Below are 27,062 nucleotides of genomic sequence, written 5' to 3'. Positions count from 1 at the left end.
TAGCACTTTTGATTTTGAACGTTCGAGTCCCATAGACTTTAACGGGGTTCTAAAGTTTGCGCAAACTTTCGGTCCGTTTGCAGGTTCTGGTGCGAACTGAACCAGGGGGTGTTTGGCTCATCCCTACTGTGGATGACCCCCTCACTGATGGGGCTGATGGCCCCCTCACAGTGCCATGGGAACATCTGCCCCTCTCCTTGTTGGCCTCCCAGACGTGATGGTGTGGGGGGTGTTAGGGGTTGGTGCTTATTAACAAAATGTAATAAAGATGTGGATGCACTTCTTAAAACCAATAGAAAGTGGTGTTTGGTGTACTTTAACCAGAAGGAGCAGAAGGATTTGCCCCCTTAATGACCAGGCCATTTTTGGCGATACAGCACTGCATCGCTTTAACTGACAATTGCGCGGTCGTGTGACGTTGTACCCCCCCCCAAAAGTTGATGTCTTTTTTTTCCCCACAAATAGAGCTTTCTTTTGGTGGTATTCGATCACCTCTGCAGTTTTTATTTTTTGCACTATAAACAAAAAAAGAGCGACAATTTTGAAAAAAAAAAAAAAAACAATATTTTTTACATTTTTCTATAATAAATATCCCCCAAAATGTTTTAAAAAACATATTTCTTCATCAGGTTAGGCCAATATGTATTCTTCTACGTATTTTTGGTAAAAAAAAAAAATTCCAATAAGCGTATATTGATTGGTTTGCGCAAAAGTTATAGTGTCTACAAAATAGGGGATCGATTTTTTTAAAATTTATTTTTAACAGGGAAGAGATCCCCACGGGTCGACATTTTACAGGTTATGACATTTGAACAATATATTATCCATTTACAGATACATCGAGTTTTATTGGTATTAACATTACAAACTGAACAACATATGTAACCTCCTGATGTAACGTGGTAGAAATAGGCAAAATAATGTGTTTGAGAGGTGGTTCATGTGTCCCCCCAGTAGATTCTCTGGTATCTCTTCTGCTAATTAAGTGTGCAATGATATCAGAGAGAAAACCTTCCTAAGGGGGGGGGGGGGGTTACTTGTGTCTCGGTTTCATAATACAGTGTGGTGTCGACGGCCCATGTTTGTCCAGTCCCAACATTTTCTTTTTTATCAAGAAAAGCTCCTTTACCTGGAATAATAGAAAGTTGTACAGGATGATAGAGTAGTAATTGAGAGAAAGATAAGAGAGGGGGGAAACAGATGCATGGGGAGGAAGGGGGTAAGGTAGGGTGCAGGGTGTGGTCCCATAAACCTGGAGTGTCAGGAGGGTAATGACGTGTAGCGGTTACGTTATTCCGTGTTACTGTTGTCATCTTACTGGAGGTACAAGGTGTATCAGAAGTTGTGTCATTACACAGTTCCATTTGGTTCTCTCAGAGCTTGTCCCTCGTCCGAGAATATAAACATGGTCCACATTTGCCATGTTTTAGAGAAAACTTCCTGTCTATTCTGCGCTGTGAGAATGAGGTCTTCCATATGTCTAATTTCTTCTACCTTTGTCAACCATGAGGAAATTGTCGGTGGGGATGTAGATTTCCAGTGAAGTGGTATGCAGGCTTTGGCCACGTCTAATAAATGCCTAGTCACGGATGTTTTGTATGCTTTCTCCGGGATGTTAGACGCATGTAGGAGAAAGAATGCCAGGTCATCTGGTATGGTGCGTTCTGTAAATTTTTAGCAACTTTGTGCATAGGGGATAGATTTATGCCATTTTTATTATTTATTTATTTTTTACTAGTAATGATCTGCGATTTTTTGCAGGACTGCGACATTGCGGCGGACAGATTTTGACACTTTTTTGGGACCATTGACATTTATACAGCGATCAGAGCTAAAAATAGCCACTGATTACTGTAAAAATGTCACTGGCAGGGAAGGGGTTAACACTAGGGGGCGATCAAAGGGTTAAGTGTTCCCTAGGGAGGTGTTTCTAACCGTGGGGGCAGTGTACTGACTGGAGGAGGAGAGAGATCGCTGTTCCTGATCACCAGGAACAGCAGATCTTTTTCTACTCCCCTGTCAGAATGGGATATGTTTGTTTACATACACAGATCCCTGTTCTGGTTCTCTGTGGAGCGATTGTGGCTGCCGGCCACACGTATTGGCTCCGGCGTCCCCTATCACTCTTAAAGCGGCCAAAGTACACCTACGGCGATTCACGCAGGGGAGCCAACCTGCCGCAGTATAATGACGGCAGCTAGTCGGCAACTGGATTACTTGAGTACTCACTACACAGACACACTACAGTATTACACGCACTGAAATATACTGCGTTAAACATGCACCTACGTACTGAAATATACTGCGTTAAACGTGCACCAACACACTGAAATATACTGTGGTAAACGTGCACCAACGCACTGACATAAACTGCATCAAAAAACGTGCACTAACGCACTGAAATATACTGCGTCAAAAGTGCAGTAACAAACTGCACTAACACATTTTTAACCTCAGGTGCAGAGCGTAACCAGAAACCTTACCTTTCAGCGAAGATCGATTGCACCCATCCATTTCCACCAATTGTGGAAGGTTAGTTTCAAGCGGAGAGTTCTCAGATAGGTAATCAAGCCGTTTGTAAGGTTAAGGGCTTCCTGGTCATGTTTATTTGGTCAGCATATACAGCAAACAGAAAAGGATTCCCGCATAGGGGTATAAAACAGTCCATTGAAACAAATGTAAGCCTCCTGGCTAATAATTAGACCTCACTGAGTCTGCTCCAGTCTTGCAGGCATGTTCCCTCACAGTTTGCTTCTCCTCTCTTAGCACTAACCAAATGATTAACCCAGGAAAGACCCATTATACCCCATGTGGGGGAGCAAGATGTGGCCAGTGCTTAATCCCTTGCTGTCTATAGACCACTTACTGCCACCCATTTACCTTGAAGTGTTTGTTAACCCAAAAAAAAAAAAAAAAAATCAGATCCTGGCCCCTAAAGCAGATTAAACAGCACAGTGCTCGTGCTGTGTAATCTGCCCCCCTCTTTTAGTGCTTGTGCTGTGTAATCTTCCCCCCTCTTTAAGCTGTAAAAAACCTGGCTGATCCTGCCACTTCCTGTATTCCCCTCTGCGCTGACCATGAAAATCAGGGCTGCTGAGCGCTGACCACCGTGGTCAGCGTACATCCCTCTGTCATATGCAGCTGTCCTCTCTGCTCTCCCCCTCCCCATCAGCTCCATGTCTGTGTCTCTGCCCTGCCACTATAATTAAAAATAAAAAACTTACAATGGTTGTGACGAAAATATAAGCGTAGGATAGTTTTGCCTTAACAAGATGTGGTGTGATCTGTAGAAGTAGTGTAATTGTAGATGTAGTTTAATTCTGGATTATTAAAAATATAGTATTCTATGTCAGTCATGCACATATGTTCTTTCATTAGCATTTGAAAAGGACAGAGATAGTTTTTTTTCTAGGATCGAAGTGACACCTAGATGCCAATAAAAGCTCCCATTAGAGTAAACATAGATTGCCACCTTCCTGAGGCTCAAAGAAAACAGCTAGTCATCTTGGCCACACGGATCTGCAGGGGGCATTCACAAGGCTCCGGACAGTCTGTAAGCTTTGATTAATATCAAGAGATCTAAGGAACCTATTTTATCTCTCATAAAAGCTAAAATATTAACGGCAGAGAGATGAAAATAATTCTTTTTGATCGTACACCTGATGGGCTACGTGTACATGTAACTCTGTATGTTTAGCAGGTGTGGAATCCTAGAGAACCACACAAAACCGTTACATGGCGCCTGATTGCGGCAGGCAGGCAGTGATTGGTACTGTTGCGATCGGCATGATGCGCTGGTATCGGAAATCCTATCCATGACCCAGCAATCAGCGCCGTTCTGGGCCAATTTGACTCTGGTCATTTCAGAACACAAAACATTTGTGGGCTGAGACAGGAACACCCCCCCAGGGTTGATTGGCCAAGGGCTAAAGTCCAGCCCGCATCCATATTTCAATAAATTGGGTAGCCTGAGATATGGACATTGTTCTTCCACGAAGCCAGTTCGAAACTGGGGAGTTCCCACATGTTCCAGTATGCTTCTACTAACGAATAGACTTGGGTAAAGTTTATTTCTGTTTTTATCCCTTTTTATTTTCATAGCAAATTGCCAATTGTGTGTCTTTCTGCATTTTTTGTATCTTTTTTCGTAACTCCTTTTTCTTTGTATATCTTATATGCACTGCCCACTTTCGGGATATTAAATGATAAAATTAATAAGTGACTTCTGTGTACTAAGCTAGGACTCATATCTCTGGAGAGGTTGTTGTATTTTAGTGCCTAAGTACTCGGTTTAAGTTACGTACCAATCGGTATGCAATTGCACTGTGTGTTGGCAGATTGCATGCAGATTGTAAGCTAACAGATCTTCCAGACAGAGATCTGTGTGTGTGGTGGCTCAGCAGACCAGTCTGCGGACAAACTGTTGGGTGGTGGCAGGCTATCGTTTATTGTGTGTCCGGTGTGTGGGGGTGGGGACAGTGGGAAGAGTGATTAACACCAGGGTTCAAGCTTGCAGGATAGCTGGAGGAATCCTAGAAGTGTGTAGTAATTGCTAGATTGCTCCCCAACCCTTAGAGTGCACCAGATTGTATGTAAGATTCGTATCTGCCTGTGTGTGGTCAGCTAGCTGGATTGGAGTGGAGTCTCCCTCTAGTGGTGGCCAAAGGTAGTGCAGGCTGTGAAAGGAACACAGCTGGTCTTACATGCTCAGTATAAGTTCCCCCTTATTCCCTTAGTTCCTCATATCCCCGGTCACGGAACGCACGTTGCGGTTAGTTAGTAGCCGTGGGCGTGTGAATCCGTGACAATGGTCACTGCCAGACCCTCTATTATAGGCAGGCATACCACACTGTGTAAGTTTTTTCTAAAACCGAGGCCGCTTTACATCTACGCGACAGGGCTTCTGCGGGAGGGGCTGAGCACCCATATAACCTCCCTGGCTGATGTCAGAGGGAGATCATAGCCCCTCCTGCTGTATCCATGTATCGGAGCTGTAAAGTGGCCACAAGTCACGTGACTGGCCTGAAGATCACACTAAATAGGTATTTGCAATCCTCGTTTTTAGAAAAGACCTACACAGTGTGCTATGTCTGCGTCCCTCTGTCATAGAGGGGCTGGTGTCCAGGTTCAACAACAAGCTGGACCAGTTTGTGTCACAGACCAGGGATCCTTGGGCATTTATGATGGATGCCCTTTTCTCCCTGGGATAGTTCTCTCTTAACTATGTATTCTCTCTGCTGTAGCTTTTGCTTTGCCTGTTGCGCAAGGTAAAGATGGAGGTCATTCCAGTGATTACTATCCCACCGGCTTGGTCGCAAAGAACAAAGTACATGGACGAACCCAGGACTCTTTCAGATCAAGCAGACCTGCTGTAAGGGCCCGATATTCTATCCTGTTTTACAGTTGTTGGCTTTGATTGTATGGAAGTTAAGGCCCAAGTCCTGGGGGACAGCAGTGTTCCTGAATACATTATTCCTACCCTTCTCAGGGCAAGGAAGTCAACCTCCAGGAAAGTGTAACTTTGCACGTGTGAGGCTCATAAATTACATTCTTGACCTTATGTTGAGGCAGATTCTGGCATTTCTCCAGTCTGATGTGGAGATGACTCTGGCCTTATGTACCATCAAGGGTCAGATTTCGGCCTTCCAGCCATTCTGTTCCAAAGGCCTATTGCATCTTATTCCTTGGTGAAAGCTTTTGTGCAAGTTGTCACATGGACTGTTCAGCCCCCCTTGATTCCCTGGGATGTTAATTTGGTATTGTCTGTTTTGCGAAAAGCCTCCTTTGAACTCATCTGAGATATTCCTTTGTCACTTCGTATGTGCAAGCTTGACTTTTTGAGGGTCTCAAAGATAACTACACTCTCCTGAAAAGAACCATTTCTGGTCCTTCATCCAGGATAAGATCGCATTGAGGCCTCAACACTCTTTTTTGCTTGAGATGGTTTCTTTGTGCAAGTTCAAAAAAATACCCATTGTTCACATCAGAAATTCAAAGCTATACTGTGTGCTCTCCAGTGGCGTCGCTATAGGGGTGCGGATCGCACCCGGGTGATACCCAAGCCACGGCGCCGCTGTCATCCTCTCCAGCGGGAGCTGCCTGCGGAAGGCAGGGCAGCTCACAATAGAGAGCACAGAAACTGAGCTCCCAAAAACAGCTCTCGGTTCCCCGTAATGATTGGGAGCTGGCGGGACCAGGTACCGATCATGTGCGCACTATGACAGCCAATCACAATAGACACATGATCACCAATCCTTCACATCCAGAAACAGGATGCCGAGGCAGGCGGAAAGGGGTTAAAAGGCACCAGCCCTAGTTAAGCTGGCCATACATGGATCATAATTCAGCCGGTTCAGCAGGGACTGGCTGAATTTCAATCCATGTGTGGCCACTGTAGTTGAACAAAAGTCAATCTGCCAATCGACTTCTTTTCAACTGCCCTGATAGTATTTTCTCGCTCGATCAGCACTGCAGGCTAAAGACAGCAGAACTGATCTGTGTATTTTGATGACGGAGACGTCTCAGTACGTTGATACAGTGGGGAGAATTCCCCCATCCACCTTGAGTGTGTGGATGGGAGAATCTGGTCAATTTTCTCATTCAATTCACTGGTTCCTGCTCCCCCTCAAAAGGTGCCAAATGTGGCACCAGAGGGGGGGAGGAGTCAGATAAGCGGAGCGTCCACTTACCTGCGCTGTGCAGAGGTTTTGCACAGAGTAGCCCAGATCCTCCTCCTATCAGGTCCCCCGTCGGCGCTCCTGGTCCTTCCCTCCTGCCCCCACAGCAAGCGGCTTGCTATGAGGGCACCTGAGCCACTGCTCTGTGTGTCTATTCAGACTTTCGTTCCTCATCGGCTCACTGATTTTGAATGGCGCCCAATGCTGTCTCAGCCAATGAGGGAGAGTCTTTGTACAGCCGAGGCTCTTGTGCAACATTGCTGGATCGAGATGGGGCTCAGGTAAGTATTAGGGGGGCTGCTGCACACAGAATGTTTTTTAATCTTAATACATTGAGATAAAAAAAAAAACTTCTGCCTTTACAACCACTTTAAGGCTACTTTCACACTGGGACGGAGGGGCGTTAGCGGTAAAGCAAAGTTATTTCTAGCGGCGCTTTACCGCTGTTCTAGCGGTGCTTTTAATCCCCACTAGCGGACAAGGAAAGGGTTAAACGCACCGCTGTCAAAGCACTTTGGCAGCGCTGCCCATTGATTTCAATGGCAGAGGTGGTTTAGGAGCGCTGTATACACCGCCCTAAAAATGCTGCTTGCAGGACTTTGTTTCCCTTCCTGCAAGTGCACCGCCCCAGTGTGAAAGCACTCTGGCTTTCACACTGGGGCTGGAGAAGAGGCGGTTTTTACAGGCGCTATTTTTAGCACAAAAAGGCCTGTGTGAAAGTATTCTAAAGTAGTTTCAGTCTGTAAAAAAAATAAATAAAAGTCAGCAGCTACAAATACTTACCTGTCCAGGGATCCTGTGATGTCAGTACCTCTAGCCAATTTGTCAATCGGCTTCGGGTGCAGATGATGGCATCTGTAGTAAGGGAAACAGGAAGTGAAGCCATGCAGATTCAAAACCAGTTTCCTACTGGCTTCCATGAGTCCCGCCATCTTCTGGAACCTGTGTGTCCCAGAAGGCAGAGGGAAGGAGCAGGGGCCGGAAATGACAGAGATCGCTGTGCAGCGATCTTCCCAGGAAGTGGGAGCGGTACCCACTCCCCCCCCAAAAAAAAAGTGCCAATGGAGGGTGCGAACTCCCCCCGCTTTAAGTACTGCTTATGTGTAGGGATACACTGATACCTTTTTCTTTTTTAATCGCCGAGTACTGATACTTTCGGTCAAGTACTTGCTGATACCAAGTACCGATACTTTATGGTGTGATTTGCATCAATACAAAATAAATGGGCACAAATCGCACTGCAAAAAATCAAATGCCATTTCCCTCACTACTCGTGAGTATAGAAAGGGGAAAGCGCCATATAATGGGTAGCTTATTAAAAATGTTAGATGTACAAAGTATCGGTTTTCGGGAGCATTTTTCACGAGTATTCGTGAAAATACTTGGTCTCGGCACTGATACAGATATCAGTGCATCCCTATTTAAGTGCACCTCTGCAATTAATTCCTTCAGCTTTTCAGAGCAGCAATTTCTCTGCATGGTAGCAGTCTACACATTATACATTTTTTTGTTTCATTTCCTTTAGATGAACCTTCAACTATGTATTGCAAGGGCACTATAAACTGCAAAGGTTTGACCTCATATTATATGGTTGTGGTAAATCTAAAGGAAAATTGTACAACGTGTAGCCAAGCTGTGTATACCCGTATCGAAATTAGGCTGCTACAGCAGCATGCGGCTGAATGTCGATCTGTGTTTACTGCACCCTGGTCAACAGAAACTTATTGTTAGACTGGCTTCTATCGAATGGACAACCAGCATTCGGTGAGCATATCGACAGAAAGGTGGGGATTGAAAAAAACAAAACCCTCAATGTTACAGCCAGCTTTACTAATACACAATGACGATGCCAACCCTTGTAGGCGCCATACTACACAGGAACTGATCTAGTCAGTAAGAAAAGGAAAACTGCTGCATTCGTTTTAAAAGCGCCGTCTTAAAGACATGTATAGCTCGCGCCATTTTTAGAAAACAAGCAGCACAGTTGCACGAACAGACGCCATTACTCTTCAAATATACCCCTCGGCACCGCCTCGCTTTCTTCGCCTCCCTAGTGACCTATTTCTCTCACCGCTCACGTCTAGCCAATCACACACACAGTACAATACGCTCTCCAGGAACGCCAATCATAGTGCAGTATGTTCCCCCGCCCGCGCTACAGTGGCGGGGCTCTCTGCACATTCAATAGTGAAGAGGGGGGGGGGTACCAATTAAATTCTATTGGGTAACGATATTAATTCAGTAAACGTCACATAATTATATAGGAAGAATTGCCTTTGCCACCCGGATTTTTGACGATACAATATGTAGAGAACAATGAGGCCAGTGAGGAGACGGAAGTAGATGGTACAGTCCGCCGTGGTGATGAATTATTCATAGAGTGGGCGAGGCTACACTGCCCTATATAAGGAGGAGCGCAGCGCCCATTGCGCACTCTGCATTGCTGGTTTTTGTGTGATCGTTGAGCTGTACTTGGACAAGGTAATGCGTAATGGCGGGCGGCTTTGTTGGGTAGATGGGAGAGGAGATAGTTATAATTCGGTTTCTGGCTGTGATTGTGTTTCATACTGTAACCAGTTTGGCGGTTACCGGTCACCTTCTAATGTGGTGTATGGCGATAGTATGAGGCTTCGCCTCTTTGTGTAGACGGGGCGCCTGGAGGGAATGACTGGACTCCGAAGTCACGCTATCCTGGCTTCCCCTCCCTACCGCCTTCCTCTTCCCGCCGGTTGTTACCGGGTGGTGGCTGGAATGGGGGAAGGGGTCGTGCAGAATGACGTAAGCTGTTCGGCGGCCATTTTGTGAACGAACACGTTGTAGTGACCGGCCGGCGCCATTTTGTCTCCGCAGATCTCATCATGTCGTGTGACGAAGGAAAGCTTTTTGTTGGAGGTCTGAGCTTTGATACCGATGAGCAGTGTCTGGAAACCGTATTCTCTAAATACGGACAAATCCAAGAAGGTGAGTTTGTATGAAGATGTGACCGAGTCTTTGTTTCTCTTCTCATTCACTGGCCGGGCTTTATGACTCTTTGTCTGTTTTTCAGTGGTTGTGGTGAAGGATCGGGAGACCAAGAGATCGCGTGGCTTTGGTTTTGTCACATTCGAAAATTGTGAAGATGCGAAAGATGCCATGGCAGGAATGAATGGGAAGGTGAGTATTTGGCACTGTATAGATTTACTTGCGCAGGATTTATGCTCTGTTCACGTTGCTGCCAGCTGATTGTTGATCCGATTTTCAGTGCAGTTATGTAGTACAAGTTCTATATGTATTGAATATTTAATGGGGCAGAATTCTCTTTGGAATCACTCTAATGTAGCATAAGAATTGTTTCTAAAATGGCCCTGTGCTGAGTTGCATTGATACAAATAGGCACCATTGAAAACTGATTTCCTTTGTCTCACCTTGGATCTCATCTGAAATGGCACTAGTGTGAACTGAGCTTTAGTCATTCTGTTTTCAAAAGCTGAAAGTCTTTGCTGAAATGCAGTATAATTGCTTGTGGGTGTCTAGTCTAATGCGAAAATCATATAAATTTTTTTTTTTTTTTTTTTTCTTTAGACTGTGGATGGTCGTCAGATTCGTGTTGATCAGGCTGGGAAGTCCTCCAACGACAGGAGAGGAGGCTACAGAGGTGGCTCATCTGGAGGAGGAAGAGGGTTCTTCCGTGGAGGTAGAGGCCGTGGTATGTTCAAAAAATTGTAGTGATGGTAGTTGTTTGAGGCTTGGGCGTATGGAGAGTATCCCATTCCTACCCTCACACCCAGAACACAATCGCTTAGGGGGGTGTTCCTCCATTGTTATAGCAGCTCCGCCTTAGCCCTTCATTGTTTTTATTATACAGCCTGCTGGGCTGAACAAAAATTCTTATGTATTAGGCTGGCCATATACTAGTGGAATTCCCTGCACAGATTTAGTTTTTGGAATGTACTTGTGATACGAATATCTATTTGAGAGTTTTTAATTTTTTTTTTTTTTTTTTTTTTTTTTTTTTTTTTTTTCTAATCTGGCAGCCTGCATCTTTGTTTTTTCATTTAAGCTGTTGCAAACAAACTTGACTTCAGAGTTTGTTTTTTTTTTTTTTTTTGTTATCTTTGAGAATGAGTTGGTTCACTAGAGATCAGTAACGGCTTGTTTTAAAGCTGGTCTCCATGTTTAATGTCCCACTTACAGGTGCACTTGCTGGCTGTACTAACTGCATGTAGCTGGGCCTACACTATATACAATGTGTTCCACCAGTGAGGCGGGGAACTCTGGCTTTGGCAGGTGGGGTGGATGTCATGATCTGTCTCGGCTGATTGGAGGAAGCTTTATATTCCTTAATAGAATACAAAACTTCCTGTAAATGGCTGAGCAGCACTTGGCCTGATCATTTTGTTCTGAGTGAGACAGTCACAATCTAGCTGCCAGAACACAGCAATGTATACTGTATGTAGCTGAGGCTATATATACAGTTAATACAGCACATTTAGCAAGTGTACCTGTTAGTGTGACATTAAACATGGAGATCAGCGTTAAAGCTCCTTTATGCACGATATTTACATACTTTTAAACAGTTTGGGCACAAGTGCAAAGCTAAAAAAAACAATTGAGCAGTGTTTGCATTGGGCTGAAAATGCTTCCTTGTGTTTAATATCACTAGCAGTATTAGTCCTGCCCAGTTAAGTAAGGAAGGGTGCTGTAGTATCCAGCAGGGGGAGCTGAACAGGGCTGACAACACTACTTAAGATTTCCAGTGTAAGAATTGCAAGTAAACATTGGTATTACCAGGTATTCTTTGCTGCGTTACTGCCTAAGCATGCCGAGTGACCTTTTTGCTCAAACATGCAGTTTGGCATGCTTCTACCTGGGTTGGTAACACAATGCATAGAAGTGGCTCAGCATAACCTATGCTACTATACTTTTCTCAAATTGGTCTGATGTTCAATCATCTAATGGTTTTAATGGGATGTTTGTTTTGCTAAGTGACTTTTTTTTTTATTTGTTAAAGGTGGTGGTGGTGGATATGGTGGAAGCAGCCGGTTTGATAACCGAAGTGGAGGAGGCTATGGCGGTGGATCCCGGGATTATTATAGCAGGTAAGATCCCTTGCTCAGAATAATTACACAAGCTTTTATTCCTTAAATGCTCTGATTTTGACATGCACATTTCTGGTTTTAGTGGCAGGAGTCAAAGTTATGGTGATCGCTCAGGAGGCGGAAGCTCCTACAGAGACAGTTATGACAGCTATGGTAAGTCATGGCAGAGGGGTGTGATTGGGAGGATTTGGGGGCTTCATTCTACTCTGGTATCTGGAAGGGCTTGCTTATTCTCAACAGCTAAACAAATGCATATAAATGTTTTGTCAAGGTTTAACCTCCTTCCCGACCAGCATATGTTTGTGTAAATGCACCGCCTCATTGGGGAAGTGGTTCTACGAGGATCATGGCTGTAGCTTGCAGCCATGATCCTGGTTATGAAAATATGCAGCTGTTGATGGGCTTTCCTGTAAGTGATCCAAGCAGTTCTACAGCCTGCCGTTCATTCTTGGGCTCTCTGTTGCAATCAGGGGGCCCAAGATGCTGCATTCTGTGAGTACAGAGGGAAAGGTTAATCCATTCTCTCCCCTCTGAATGAAAAAGCGACTTGTATTAATCGCTTCCTGTTTCAATTGGTTGGCATTCCGTTACCAGCTAGGCAAGCATCTGATCATACCAAAATCAAGGCTGGGGTCTAGCAGATTCCAGATTGCTCCATAAAGAGTACAAGTCACTGCACCAGCTACCACAAGGGATATTTATCCCTTGTGCTAGCAATTTAAAAATGGTATATAGTTCATCCCCTGTGATTAGCAATACAAAGTTTAATCAGCCATGTAAAAAAAAGTTTAAGCTCCCTCATCTCCAATTCCCTCCCCCGTGCTCATGCATGAATGTGCAGGTAGGTCTGCATGCATATGTAAATGATGATTGCACCACATGTGAGGTATCACTGAAAATGTCAGCACAATTCTAGTGCAGACCTCCTGTAACTCTAAACTGGTAACCTATAAAGCAGGGGTTTTTAACATTTTATGGAGGTCCGATCAGTAAATTTCTTCCAGCAGAGGTCCAAATTGCATGTTTGTCCCAATGACATGTCCATCACGGCCCCCCTCTTTTCACAATCCCTGTTCTTGCATTAGTCACCTCTGTAGTGTTCAGTACCCTCTCCACAGCAATGCCCTCTGCGCCTTTACATCACCCCCCCCCCCCCCACAATGCTCTGCCTTTGCTGCATTAACACCCCTCCTCAAAGTAGAGCTCTCTGTACATTCATAAGCCGTCCTCTGCCCCCTTCACTCTACTGCTTGGGTACAGAATGGGAGGCACAGTAGCAATGCATGGAAGGTGGGAGCCGGAGCTGCTGAAGTTGACTTCAGATTGATAAACTACAGATTAACGAGTTGTTGGCAGTGCTACTGTGCCTCAGGCTCTGCTGTGATGACAGCAGCAGGGTTAAGGGACAGAACTGGCTCCTAAATGGTGCAACTGAGTGTCTGGATGGGACAGTGACTTGGTCTATAAAGGCTTTTAAAACATTGCCTATGGATAATTTAAAGTCCAGGCAAAAAACTAACTAAACCTGCTTTCTGCCACATTCTAAACCTAACCCTGTAAAGCAAAAAGAGGCCCAACAACAGCTCTGAAGTGACTTAACCCATAGACTATGGGGCATATGTTGACTGCCTCCTGCACCTGCCTCCACACTGATGCTGGGACTGAATCGGCCGCACAATAGGCAAGCCTAGCATGTGGATTTTCTTTTTACAGGGTTGGATTGGGTTTAGAATGTGGCAAAGCAGGTTTAGCGTTAGATTTTGCCTGAACTTCCACTTAATGTACTGTAGTTTGTCCCCCGTTCCATGGGCATGCACAATTTTAGAGCCCTGTTGGGTATCTAGTTACTGTGTAGTGTTTGTTTAAAAATTAGGTGTTCTTTAAAATTCGTTTAGTTTTGTGGGGGTGTTTTAAGCAAACTAAGGGTGTTTTTTTGTTTTTTTTTTGTTTTTTTTTTTTCTGTAAATCATGACCAATGCTGCAACCACATTTCTCCAGGGCCTTTAATTTCAGAAAGTATATAATTGGTATTAACATTTTTAGCAAAAGTGCTATGTGGGTTTTTTTTTTTTTTTTTTTTTTTCTTTCCATGTATGAGGTGTCAAAATTGGCCCAGTGGGCAAGTGGTTTAAAAGATCTACAAGCACTATTGGCAGTGGGTTGGGCTTTAGCGTAGGGGTAAAATGCTGGGATCTGACGTCTTCAAGTGTCTTTACAACTGTGCCTGCTTCTTGTCCTCAGCCTCACACAACGAGTAAAATACCTTCCTGACTCAAGATCGTCCTTCCAATGGCTATTTATAAAGATTTTTGGAGCTTCGCTGAATCAATATGTACCATTTTGTTCTATTTGTCTTCACTTTCTATAAACATATTTGATAACTGCCTCAAACTGTGAAACAGCTGTTCTATCTGCTTTTAATTTTTTTTTATTATTTTGGCCCAGTTTTATAATGTTTGTAGTGACAGGAACATTTCTTGTCATTTTGCTGTTTCCTTGAGGCTCCATTCCATAAGTTTCCCTTAAGTTATGTGGAGTGCATTGGAGAGGATCCATTCCATCAGCAACCGATTCTGGTTGATGGTGCTTCTTGAAGCATTAGTTTGCTGTTGGACTTGATCTTTGATGCAACATGGGCTTTTGAGTTTCCTGTTGCTGTACATACTGCAGGGGTTTATGCTTATAATTTTTTATTACCCTGAGGACACATTCCTTTAGTGTAACAAGGTAACTCAGAGCCAGGGTGCGCTGTAAATAGTGGCTTAACCTCCTTGATATACCTAAAGAGAACCTCCTTCCCAATCTCTCCTGTAACATTTGCTTAGAAGTTTGAAACCGCTTGTTTGTTTTTTGCCCAAAATTGTATCAGTGGTTATAAATTTCCTGTACTTTGGCTTAACAAAGCCCATTATCTCCATCTGTTCAGTAACACTTGCAAAAAGTTCGTGAAACAATTTGTTCATATTTGTCAATTTTTTTTTTACTGGAAGAAATTTGTATCAAGTGGTTATGAATTTCTTGTACTCTTCATTTTGGCTTCACGAAGCCTATTAAAAGACCATCTGAAATAAAAAGTGCTTCTGGCATTTACCTTCTGCACAACATGGATGTGACACAAGATATGTTAAAGGGTGATTTTTTTTTTTTTTTTTTTTTTTTTTTTTTTTTTTTCCTTGGAAAGTTTTGCTCAGCTTTTTATAGCAATCTCATTTTTGCCTGAAAAGTGTGAATTTTACTTTGCTTAAAATATTCACAATAGAACTGCAAAGCCTATTTAGAAACACTGAGCAAAGTATCAAGACACTGCCACCTTTGGCAAGTGTTCTAGTTTATAAGGTATGCCGGTGATATTGCTTAACTAGAATATGTACGTGGTATAGCATGCCACCAGTTATATTGGCTACCAAAGGCCTGTTTCAGTTATTCTGAACATGTCTAAATGAATTACAAGAACATTTGCAGTGCCTAAAACCTGTTAATCTACAAATGACATTTGGTACAGAAAACTGTATACACCGGTACTCCATAAAAATGCAAATGAGAACACTTGCTTAATATGGGGGGGATTTAATGGCTTCCTTTTTTGCTGTCTAATGAACACTAGTGTTCTCATTTCATTGTGCAATTTTTTTTATTTTTTTTTTTTATTTTTTTATTTTTTTTTTTTGTATTCCATACCAAGGCATTTTCAGATAGTAGTATTAGTGATCTAGCTTTTCATGTACAGTATTAGATGGTAAAATACTGTTGCCTTCTGAGAATCCTCCTAAAGTACAGAAGCTGCAGTTTCCTTGGAGAAGTCAAGTGTTGTGCATCCTGTGGAGCCTGTCGAAAGCTGCTCATGGCTAGTTCATTTGCGGAATTAGTCCGGTAATATGAGGTAACTCTTTGCTCATGTCCTCATACCTCTTCCTCAAGCTCATGTTGTGCCTGTGATTTCTTTGCCTCCTTCACACAAATTCTAGGTTTACATGCTGGTGTTAATGTGCAGTTAAAAAAAAAAGCTTTCCCTCCACAGGGAACCATAATGCAGTAGTGTCAATTGCACCACTTCCAGTCTTAAAGCCTAACAAGTTTGATTGGACTTTTGTTTGGACCAAGCTCGTCCAAACAAACTACTTCACGAACACATGTGCTTGCTGTATGAACTGTACGTAGAGTCTGCTGTATACAGAGCGATGTTCTGGCAACAGGATGGAGAATTCCCATCCAGGAACAGAATTGGGCTCTTTACTGCTCAGTCATTCAGAGGAAACTTGTACATGGCTGCTGTAGAGGGGTAGTCAGATGACTTGCTCTCCACCTCAGCAAATCTGTGGAAGCCTTGTGTTGTGTATTCATAAATGGTTTTTCTCTGGCTGAGCATCACTCGGCCCAAGTTTATTTTGTTCCAGAAACAGGTCTTATCCCTCTCATATCGGGATGTATCAAAGTAGAACTATAGGTACAAATTTAATTTGGATGGAGCAAGAGATGGTCATAACTAGGGTTGTCCCGATACTGGTATCGGCACCGATACCGAGCATTTGCCCAAGTACTTTTACTCGGGCAAATGCTCCTGATGCTTCCCTGATACCTGGAAGACAGCTGTGATTGGCGCGTGGGGGAGTTACAAGATTCTCCCCCAGCGGCTTTCAGCAGCATTAGTGACATACAGCGGTGATCGCTCACCGCTGACTGTCACTGCATCCTCCTCCATGCCCCCTCCGTTCCTCTGTCCCTCTCTGCTGTTCCTCTCTCCTTCCCTTTGCCTCTCCGCTGTCCCCTCCGTTCCCCTCTCCTTCTCTGTCCCCCTCCGTTCTGCTGTCTCTCTCCGCTGTGTGAATGGAGTCAGCTGACTCTCCATTCACATAACTGAAACCTTGTAATCTCCTGTGATTATGATGTGTCAGTTTATGAATGGAGAGGAGCTGCTGTCTTCTCTCCATTCATTCTCAGTGCAGCTGAGGCTGCAGAGAAAGGGACTGGGGAATCTCTATCCTCACCGTTCAACCCCCCCCCCCCAAAAAAAGAACACTGATAAAAAAACACTGTCACGTGACATTAAAAAAGTATTGGTAATCAGTATCGGCGAGTACTTGGGAAAAAAAGTATCGGTACTTGTACTCGTTCCTAAAAAAGTGGTATCGGGACGACCCTAGTCATAACCTGTCAAAAAAAAAAATATATCTATCTAAAAAAAATTTTTTTTTTTTTTTTTGCCATCTGTGTCCCATTAACAGATATTTTCCTTTTTCTGTTCCTTAGCCAAACAGTCAGAGGAAATTCTTGGGGGGGGGGGGGATAAATTGAATGGGAGATTTCCCTCTTCTGGGGACAACCCAAAATTTGGGATTTTGTCACTCTGTGATGGTAACCAAAAGTAGACGAGGTAATCTGGATGGCTGCACACCGGACAAGATAAGTGCCTTTATTGATAAAAACTGGAACATGAAATGCACAAGACACTACAGCGAGAACGTACAGGAATCAGCTGATGTGTTTCACTTATGACAAGTGCTTACTCTTGTCATAAGTGTGAAACACGTCAGCTGATTTCTGTACGTTCTCGCTGTAGTGTCTTGTGCATTTCATGTTCCAGTTTTTATCAAAGGCACTTATCTTGTCTGGTGTGCGGCCATCCAAATTACCTAGTCTACTTTTGCTTGTCTCAGCATTAGCTAGCTCCTGGGGCTCTTTTCCTTTGGAGGATCTGAATTTGCTCACTTGTCTGTCAGCCTAGTTCTACTTGAGCGGTGGAATATTCTTCTTTCAGTGATGGTAAACGGCACAAAGAGGGTGTCTCAGGTACTGACAGCAATAAAAACCTAATGGGTGTTCTAATCCCTCTTCACTATATCCAAAACCAAAATAGTTTTGACTTTAGTTATACTTTAGGCTGCTATGTACAGTTCATACTTTGCTGACCAGCAAGCACACTTGTTGAAGGGAATGTTTCATTTGGACCAGCCTGGTCCAAACAAATCATTTGTCAAACCTGATTGGGCTTTGGGGCTTTGTGTTACTAAACCCACAACAGTAAAATCAGTCTGTATATGCAGTAAAGCATGCTTGTTATACGCACTGTGAAAACCTAAGGGGTTAATCGCTGCATTGTTAAAGGCTGTTTGATCCTGTCCTCTGATCCTCCCTTTCCAGTCCCTAATCCATCTGATTAGAACAGAGCCTTGGGGGCAGTATGCTCAGTTTCGTGTGTATTTCTGGAGTTTTCTTTTCATTGGGAGAGTGCATGTGATCGGCACAGGGTCAATTGGTGCTGTCCAGATGGTCAGGGATCATGCAGCCTCATAGAACACTCCTGAAAATTCGTCCAAGCTTTAACCAGTGCTCAGCTGGACACTGATAGAAGTCCTGACTGCTGATGAGAAAAGGTATTTAGCAGTTTATATTAAAACTTTTTTTTTTCGTGTACTGTGGGAGACATGATATAGTGAATGCAGGCTCCTGGGTTTAGTAACACTTAAGTTCACAGTGCTGCACAGAGTGGCTCACAGCAGGGGTCCAGTGAGTCTGTTCCATTTGTCTGCATTCGGACCAGAAAATCACAGGATTCCTGTGCAATTTTTTGTCCTGGAGATGTGTGAACCGGTGCCATAGATGGCTCGTCACAATTTCCTGACATGTGAATTGGATGCGGAGAAGCCCACATCTAACTCACAATAGTGTGGACCCAGCCTTAACTTTAAAGATCCTTAAGCAGTGGTTTGTATAGCTGGCTTTATGTAAACTGATGGAATATACCCATCTGCTTGCATGACTTGAAGAATATTCATTTAATGACCAAGTGGGTCTTTAAACCCTTCTAACAGCTCTAATTAGTGTGCATGTACATGTTTTTTGACGTATCTGATTTTTTGGCAAATAGGGCTTTAAAGTGCTTTTCTGTTAAACAAAATTGTTATAGTTTTTATTGGAACATTGGAGAACTGTAAAATACATAACTCGAATACTAATTTGAACTGGTCTTTTGAAGAGGAATTCATTCTTTCCACCCTTGCAACTGACCTTTCCAACCACGCTGCAGTGCCAGGAAGATCAGTTCATGCTCTCCTCCCTGCTCACTGTACAGAGGTGCTGATTTATTGTGCAATCTGTAAAGCTCAACTAGGAAGTAGGATCGCCTCCTTGCTGTGCAGCATGGTAGGACTATGATCACAAATTTGCCAAAACAAACTTGCAAATCTGGGCTATTCCACATTTGAGGGAAACTTTTAATTTTTTAAATTTTTTTTTTTTTTTTTTTTTTTTTTTTTTATAAAGGGCAAAGCCTGCCATTTTTAATTTAAGAAATATCTGCCATGTCAGCAGTTTGGCTTTTTTTACAATCTGAATTTTAATATCTTTCTTCTTTTTTTGTTTTAGGTTAATATCTGTTGGATCATACGTGTGACTACTTGATGTATGACTGCATGAAATTGTCTGTGGTGCTGGTCATCAGAAACTTAGTGGCAGGTCAGTGTATTTATATTAAACTGGAGTATTGGGATTTTGGGGGGAGTGGGTGTTCTAACAAAATGCAGCAGTTTGTAGGGAGTAGGAGGTATTGAGCGATTCCATGTTAAGTGTGGGGCATTTTCAATGAGAATGTATTGGGTATACCATTAAAGCAGGGGTCTCAAACTGGCGGCCCTCCAGCTGTTGCAGAACAAGTCCTATCATGCCTCCTGACTGGGAGTCATGCTTGTCACTGTCGGCCTCATGGGACTTGTAGTTTCGCAACAGCTGGAGGGTCGGCAGGTTTAAGACCCTTACATTAACCACTTAAGCCCCGGAAGGATTTACCCTCTTGACCAGAACCGTTTATGCATTACGGCACTGCATCGCTTTAACTGACAATTGTGTAGTCGTGTGACGTTTCACCCAAACAAAATTGTTGTGTCCCGTCCCCCCCCCCCCCCCCCCAAAAATGGAGCTTTCTTTTGGTTATATTCACCTCCTGCTTTTGTTTATAGCGAGGAAAAAAAAGCAACAATTTTGAGAACATAATTTTTTTTTTTACCATATTTATTGGCATATAACACGCATCTTTTTCCTTGAGTCGTGCGTGCGAGTTCTACACCCACAGCGTACCTTGGAGGGGGATGAGTGCCACCGATCACCCAGCCATCTCGGCTCACACGTTTGTCCCACCACTGGCATTGGACCAGTGTTCTATCTTATCACAGGAGCTGGTCTGATGGTGGGACTGTCACTGCTGACAGAGCCGAGGAAACCAATGACAGCTCGGTGATTTCATGAGATGGTGAGCTGCATTGATGGGGGACAGAACAAGCTGCACTAATTCTCACTGACCATTATTTTGTTTCAAAGTGGTTTATTTAAAAAAAAAAAAAAAATTCTGAAACTTCACTCTTAAATTGGAGTGTTATACGCCGATTAAATACAGTACTTTTTGCTATAATCTCCCCAAAAAATATATAAAACTTTTTTACTTTTGGCCACAATGTATTCTACATATTTTTGGTGTAAAATCTCTAAGCTTGTATTGATTGATTTACGCAAATGTTATAGTGTCTACAAAATAGGGCATAGACTTATGGCTTTTTTTTTTTTCTTCTGACACTTTTGGGACCATTGTCATTTATACAGCAATTGGTGCTATAAAAATGCACTGATTACTGTGTAAATGACACTGGCAGGGAAGGGGTTAAACACTAGGGGGCGATCAAGGGGTTAAGTGTGTCCTAGGGAGATGTTCTAACTGTGGGGGATGGACTACCACTGACATGACAGCAATCACTGCTCTTGATCACAGGGAGCAGTAGATCCCTAGGCAGAACGGGGAAATGCCTCGTTTATAAAGGCATCTTTCCGTTCCGTGACACGATCGCAGGGCCCCCCGGCGGACAGTCCATTGGCACAGAGTGCCCATAATGCCACGATTTAAAGGACATACCTGTACGCCCATTTGCCCAGCCGTGCCATTGTGCCGACATATACCATTTGTGCACTGGTCGGCTAGTGGTTAAAGTAAACACAGGCTGCCTTTTTTTTTTTTTTTTTTTTTTTTTTTTCTGTCTAACCTTAGTTGTATGCTCATTTAGGGTCAATGACTTGTCTAATGTAATTTCTTTGGTGCTTTCAGATAATTCTCATGATGTAGCAAGTTCTATATTAATCAGGCAAAATCTATCTCCATCTCTCTGCCCATAGGCCCTTGGGAGCAATTTTTCAAATTGTTCTATATTAATGTAAGCTCCTTGAGGGCAGGGACTAATGTGAATGAGCAATATATAAATCGCTGTGTACATTGACAGCGCTAGAAGTACCTAATAGAGTGATTTTAACTTTAGTGTGGTTTTGCCTGAAATTCTACTAAATTTTAACCTGCACCCATCCCTGTTTAACCACTTACAGACCGGTAGATTTTCCCCCTTAATAATGACCAGGCCATTTTTTTGCAATACAGCACTGCGTCGCATTAACTAATGTGTGGTCGTGCAACGCTGTACCCCTAACAATTGATCTTTTCCCTCAGGTTTCTTTTGGTGGTATTTGATCACCTGTTTTATTTTTTGCGCTATAAACAAAGCAACCATTTTGAAGTTAAAGTGGTGTTCCGGCCGAAATTTTACTTTTTAAATAAAAATACCCCTATAATACACAAGCTTAATGTATTCTAGTAAAGTTAGTCTGTAAACTAAGGTCTGTTTGGTTGGTTTATAGCAGTAGTTTGTTATATTATAAACTTACAGCAGGCCGTGGGCATCTGAAGCCAGACTGTATTTCTTCCTGGATCTCATCCTTGCAGATCTCGCACATGCTCAGTGCGGCACAAGCAGTGTAATAGGTTTCAGGTTTCCATAGCAACGGCAGTGTCAGAGGAAGTTGCCACCCCTTCCCAGAAAGCATTGCAGACCGGAAATGATGTGATGGGCCGCGGCCAGGGAGGAGGAAGTGAAAAATGAATACAGCAGATATACAGTAGGTGCTGAGAAAAAACAAAACTATCCAGTTCGTTTACAGTGCAGTTTAGTGAGGGATGCTGAAGAGTCGTAAAAGTGGGTGGAACTCCACTTTAACTTTTTTGCTATAATATATAAATGTAAACACATTTTCTTCAGTTTAGGTTTATTTCAGGTACTTGTATAGCGCCGTCAATTTACGCAGCGCTTTACATATACATTCACATCAGTCCCTACATCCTCAAGGAGCTTACAATCTAAGGTCCCTAACTCATTCATACATACTAGGGTCAATTTAGACAGGATCCAATTAATCTACCAGCATGTCTTTGGAGTGTGGGAGGAAACCCACGCAGACACAGGGAGAACATGCAAACTCCAGGCAGGTAGTGTCGTGGTCGGGATTCGAACCAGCGACCCTTTACTGCTAGGTGAGAGTGCTAGCCACTACACCAATGTGCCGCCCTGGTTAATATGTATTCTACATGTATTTGGTAAAAAAAAAATCACAATACATATTGATTTGCACAAGTTGTAGCGTCTACAAAATGGGGAATTTATGGCTTTTTTTTTTTTTACCACTTCAATACTGGGCATTTTTCACCCCCTTCCTGCCCAAGCCACTTTTCAACATTCAGCGCTGACGCAATTTGAATGACAATTGCACGGTCATACAACACTACCCAGATGAAATTGTTTTTTTTTTTTATTTCCCCACAAATAGAGCTTTCTTTTGGTGGTATTTGATCACCCATGTGTGGTTTTTTTTTTTTTTTTTTTTTTTGCGCTATCAACAAGAGGGACAAGTTTGAAGAAACACTATTTTACTTTTTGCGATAATATCCAATTTTTTTTCTTTAAAACAAATGTTTTTTCCTCAGTTTAGGCCGATATGTATTCTACATATTTTTGGTAAAAAAATAGCAATAAGTGTATATTGATTGGTTTGCGCAAAAGTTATAGCGTCTACAAAATGGGGGATTTATGACCTATTTATTTTCACTAGTAATGGTGATCTGCAATTTTTATCGTGACTGCGATATTGCAGTGGACACATCGGACACTTGACACTTTTTTGGGACAATTCACATTTATACGGCGATCCGTGCTATAAAAATGCACTGATTACTGTATAAATGTGACTGGCAGGGAAGGGGTTAACACTAGGTGGTGGTCGAAGGGTTAACTGTGTTGCTAGGGAGTGTTTCTAACTGTAGGGGGAGGGGACTCACTAGGGGAGGAGACCGATCGGTGTCCCTCTGTACTGGGAACATACCATCTGCCTCCCTCTCTGACAGGACTGTGGATCTGTGTTTACACACACAGATCCACGGTCTTGCTGTGTTACCGGCAATTGCGGGTGCCCAGTGACACGGCGGGCACGTACGCCCCCTGATGGGCCGGGAAAGCGAGGCTGTCATGACGCCCACAACGAGAGCTACTCCGCCTGGCCGTCAATTGACAGCCAGAGGTCAGCAAGCAGTAATAATAGTAGTAGTAATAGCGGCGATCTGCAATCTTTAGTGACATTGCAGCGGACAGATATCAGTGCTATAAAAATACACTGATTACTGCATAAAATGTCACCAGCAGGGGTTAACACTAGGGGGCGATCAAGGGGTTAAGTCTTCCCTGGAGGGGGTGGGCTGATTGGAGGAGGGGAGAGAACGCTGTTCCTAATCACTAGGAACAACAGATATCGCTCCTTCTGTCAGAACAGGGATCTGTCTGTTTACAGTGACAGATCCCCATTCCGGCTCTTTCCTGTGATCATGGGTGGCTGGCGGACATCAAGTCCCCTATCATGCAGCGGGTGTGCCTGCTATGGCTCTTAAAGGAGCCAACTTGCAGCTACAGCAATTCGTGTGAATGAGCCGACCTGCCACAGTAAGAGCCCTTTCACACTGGGGCAGTTTGCAGGCGCTATTGCGCTAGTAATAGCGCCTGCAAACCGACCCGAAAGTGCCGCTGCTTTCATTCCAGTGTGACAGCCCCGAGGGCTTTCACACTGGAGCGGTACGCTAGCAGGATGGGATAAAAAGTCCTGCTAACAGCATCTTCGGAGCGGTGAAGGAGCGAGTGTATACCGCTCCTGCCCATTGAAATCAATGGGACGGTGCGGCTATACCGCCTCTGCAGTGGTATTTAACCCTTTCTCGTCCGCTAGCGGGGGTAAAACCGCCCCGCTAGCGGCCGATTACCGACGGTAAAACGCCGCTAATAGCAGCGTTTTACCGCCGACCCCGCTCTAGTGTGAAAGGGCCCCAATGACGGCGGCTGGTTGGCAAGTGGTTAAAGCCTATTCTAGCCTTCTACCCTGTAAAAGGAAAAATGCCAATTCTGAAGTTGATTCAGTCACATGACTGGCTTCTAGTGGCAGCTTCAGTGTAGCGCTGGGGTGTCAAACTCTATTTCTTTGCAGCCCACATCAGCAGTATGGTTGCTCTAAGGGCTGGTTGTATCCGGAGTGGGCTACATGGTGTGCAGGGTCTAGGAATGCATTGCGTACAGAGTTTAAAATTGAGTTCAAGAGTGTTTTATGTACAGAACATTTATTATAGCACACATACAAAAATGACATTTAAATCCTGCAAGGCTATTTAACCACTTTCCGTCTGCCATATAGCAATGATGTTGACAAAGTGGTTTCAACGTCCTGACCGGGCGTCATGACGTCCCAGCAGGATATCAAGCCACTACGCGCCCCCAAGGGTGCGCATCGTGGCGATCGTTGTTGCGGTGTCAGTCTGACACACTGCAACTCCGATCTAGGTAGAGTCTGACGGAGACTCTTTACCAAGTGATCAGCCGTGTCCAATCACTGCTTATTACGATGTAAACGGGAAGAGGCGGTGATCAGCTTTTCCTCGCGTCTGTCAGATGCGAGTAGAGAGCCAATCAGCTGCTCCTGACAGGGGAGGTCTGTGCTGATCTATTACCAGCGCTCTCACCCCCAGGATACCACCAGGTATGCTGCCCTAGACCACCAGGGATGCCAATCAGTGCCCACAATGGGCATCAGATTGGCAAGCGTGATTTGGCATCCATCCGTTCCATCAATAAATGCCCATCTGTGTCGCCCCATCCGTGCCGGAGAAAACTTGCTTATTTACAAAGTTTTTTTGTATCAACTTTTTTTTTTTCAAAATTTTCTTTCTTTTTTTTTCTTTTTTTTTTTTGTTACAATAAAAAAAAAAAAAAAAAAAAAAAATCCGTGAGGTGATCAAATGCCACCAAAAAGCTTTGTGGGACAAATTACCAAAATTTAGTTTGGGTACTGTTGTATGACTGCGCAATTGTCATTTAAAGTGCGACAGCGCAGAAAATTGGTCTGGGCAGGAAGGTGTAAGTGCCCAGTATTGTGGTTAAAAACACCTGAACATATTCAAAATATGGGAATTTGGTCACACTATATGGTCATATAGTGCTAAGCCCACTTACTGCGTCAAAGTACCCCATTATGTACAGAGTGCAGGGTGTGCAATTGGGCTGACTTTGCATTAAGCTGCTTCTTTGAACACTGTCCTTTTTAGGGGTTGGGGGTTCTATTGTAGCAACATGCATTTGAATAGAAAAATAGTGTTTGCTTAAAACCCTGTCAACATTGTGAAGCCAGGTGTAGATATGCTGCTTGCCAAGTATTGAGCAGCTTAAGCTGTATTTCATGTTTTAAGAATTGGGTAGGAAGATTTTCTGTTGTAAAATGAACAGAAATACTAAACTTGTTTTCTTTCTTTTGCAGCTGGTCTTGCTATTGGAAGCATGCGATGGTTTTTTTTTACCTGACAATTTTTACAATAAAAACACTGCTTGGAATCTCTGGTTTATGGTCTTGTTTGTAGTCAATACACTGTTCAAATGTAATGTACTTTAATGCATATTTTTACTTTGTAGTCAAATTTGGGAAAATCTCAGCATGTGTTTTTATACACATGGCAAAATGTTTTTGTATGCCTATTTAACTCTTCTTCAGGAAAAGATGCCATGGTAGGCTGAAAGAATTTCGAAACAGTGACTGTCCCGAATAGGTTAAATGACAAGCTATTTTGGCCTCAGCATAAAACAGATGGCAAGTTGGGACAGGCAGTGTTCAAATCTAGTTTATAACCAAGATATATGTAGTGAATAATCAGTCAGAATAAGTTGTGCCTTTTTAAGGACAGGTTTCCCGCACAATAATTATCATTGAGTAATTTTTAACGAAGATATTTTTAAGATACAAAATCAATCTATATGACACAGTCTATGCTTGTGAAACTTATTCACGGAGACGTGTGGTCATATGAAATAGAAATTGTTTGGTAAACAAACACAAATCACATGAAATTAAGATACCGATTGCGTTATATGAACGTCTTGAAAATCAATAAAACACTTGCAAAAATGGGTGTACCGTCCCTTTGACATAATACCACCCTGATAACTTCTCGGTAGAATCAATAACCTTGTGAACTTGACAAACAGAACATCTGTATTTCACACGTACAACCGTTACTTTGCTGCAGGTAAGTAAGTGGTTAAAATTGTGAAATAAATTAGATGTTTGTTTTTGTCAATAAATGTGGCAACTATGCAAAAAGAATATAATGAAAAATTTGAATCTTTAGAGACATCTACAAGGCGGTTATTGATTTGGGAGAATGATTATCAATTGAACAATATTCAATGCATCAATATTTGAGAGAACATACAAGATAAAATCAACAAGACATAATTACCCATTCCAGGATGGCTACAGTTCCTATTGGCTGGTTACCAGTGTTAAGATGGTTGCCGTAGTTTCAAAATGGTTACTCTTAAAGAGGATTTACTTCTTGTGACCTCCGAGTTCTAAGTATTAGATGTTGAGGAATCTTCATGAATGTAAAGATATGTATTCATGCATGGTGCATGAGTGTCAGTCTGGGAGTGTGGGTGTCTCCCAGTGTCCCCCCTCAGGGTGGATCCCTGAGCTCTTTTTTTTCTTTTCTCTCTTGCCTCTAAATACCATTTCAGATAATAAGACCATAAAAATTATAATGGCTCTGCCCAAAAGGACGTGGCCACTTCCCATTGGGTTAGGAGACTTAATTATTAACCTCCTCTGGAAATTTAGTGAGTTCAAATAATACCACCTTCAACCACCAGGTCTCTCACATGTGTTTTGAGTCCATCCTTTTAAGTTAATACATTCTATTTTCATAATGTGTATAATGATCTATCTTATGAAATACACATGATAGATAGAGAGATATATATATATATATATATATATATATATATATATATATATATATATATATATACTCAATACTACATAAAAATGATTATATGAATACCTGTATAACTTCTGGTATCTCCAATGAATATTTGTTTATCCAAGCATAGGCTACAGTCTTTTTTTTTTTTTTTTTTTTTTTTTT

The 27,062-nt window shown here is 42.9% G+C and overlaps 1 protein-coding gene across 5 annotated transcripts; it reads left to right on the top strand.

The window, feature by feature from the left end:
• Nucleotides 1–9,003: 9,003 nt before the first annotated feature.
• Nucleotides 9,004–25,476, top strand: LOC141106290 (cold-inducible RNA-binding protein). Of its 5 annotated transcripts, none has more exons than XM_073596972.1 (8): nucleotides 9,004–9,158; nucleotides 9,528–9,638; nucleotides 9,724–9,830; nucleotides 10,239–10,359; nucleotides 11,668–11,755; nucleotides 11,838–11,908; nucleotides 19,118–19,207; nucleotides 25,403–25,476. In XM_073596972.1, the coding sequence occupies exons 2-7, from the start codon at nucleotides 9,536–9,538 to the stop codon at nucleotides 19,120–19,122; spliced, it is 495 nt and encodes a 164-aa protein (XP_073453073.1). In that variant the 5' UTR covers nucleotides 9,004–9,158; nucleotides 9,528–9,535; the 3' UTR covers nucleotides 19,123–19,207; nucleotides 25,403–25,476. The 5 variants fall into 5 exon arrangements, with proteins under 5 accessions (XP_073453073.1, XP_073453057.1, XP_073453064.1 ...); XM_073596956.1 differs by having other exon boundaries at nucleotides 10,239–10,362; XM_073596963.1 differs by having other exon boundaries at nucleotides 10,239–10,362; nucleotides 21,507–25,476.
• Nucleotides 25,477–27,062: the final 1,586 nt, after the last annotated feature.

Source organism: Aquarana catesbeiana, linkage group LG01 (assembly GCF_042186555.1).
Source record: "Aquarana catesbeiana isolate 2022-GZ linkage group LG01, ASM4218655v1, whole genome shotgun sequence".
NCBI lineage: Eukaryota > Metazoa > Chordata > Amphibia > Anura > Ranidae > Aquarana > Aquarana catesbeiana.
The sequence above is the reverse complement of the archived record's forward strand: the minus strand, read 5'-3'. Positions and strand labels throughout refer to the sequence as shown.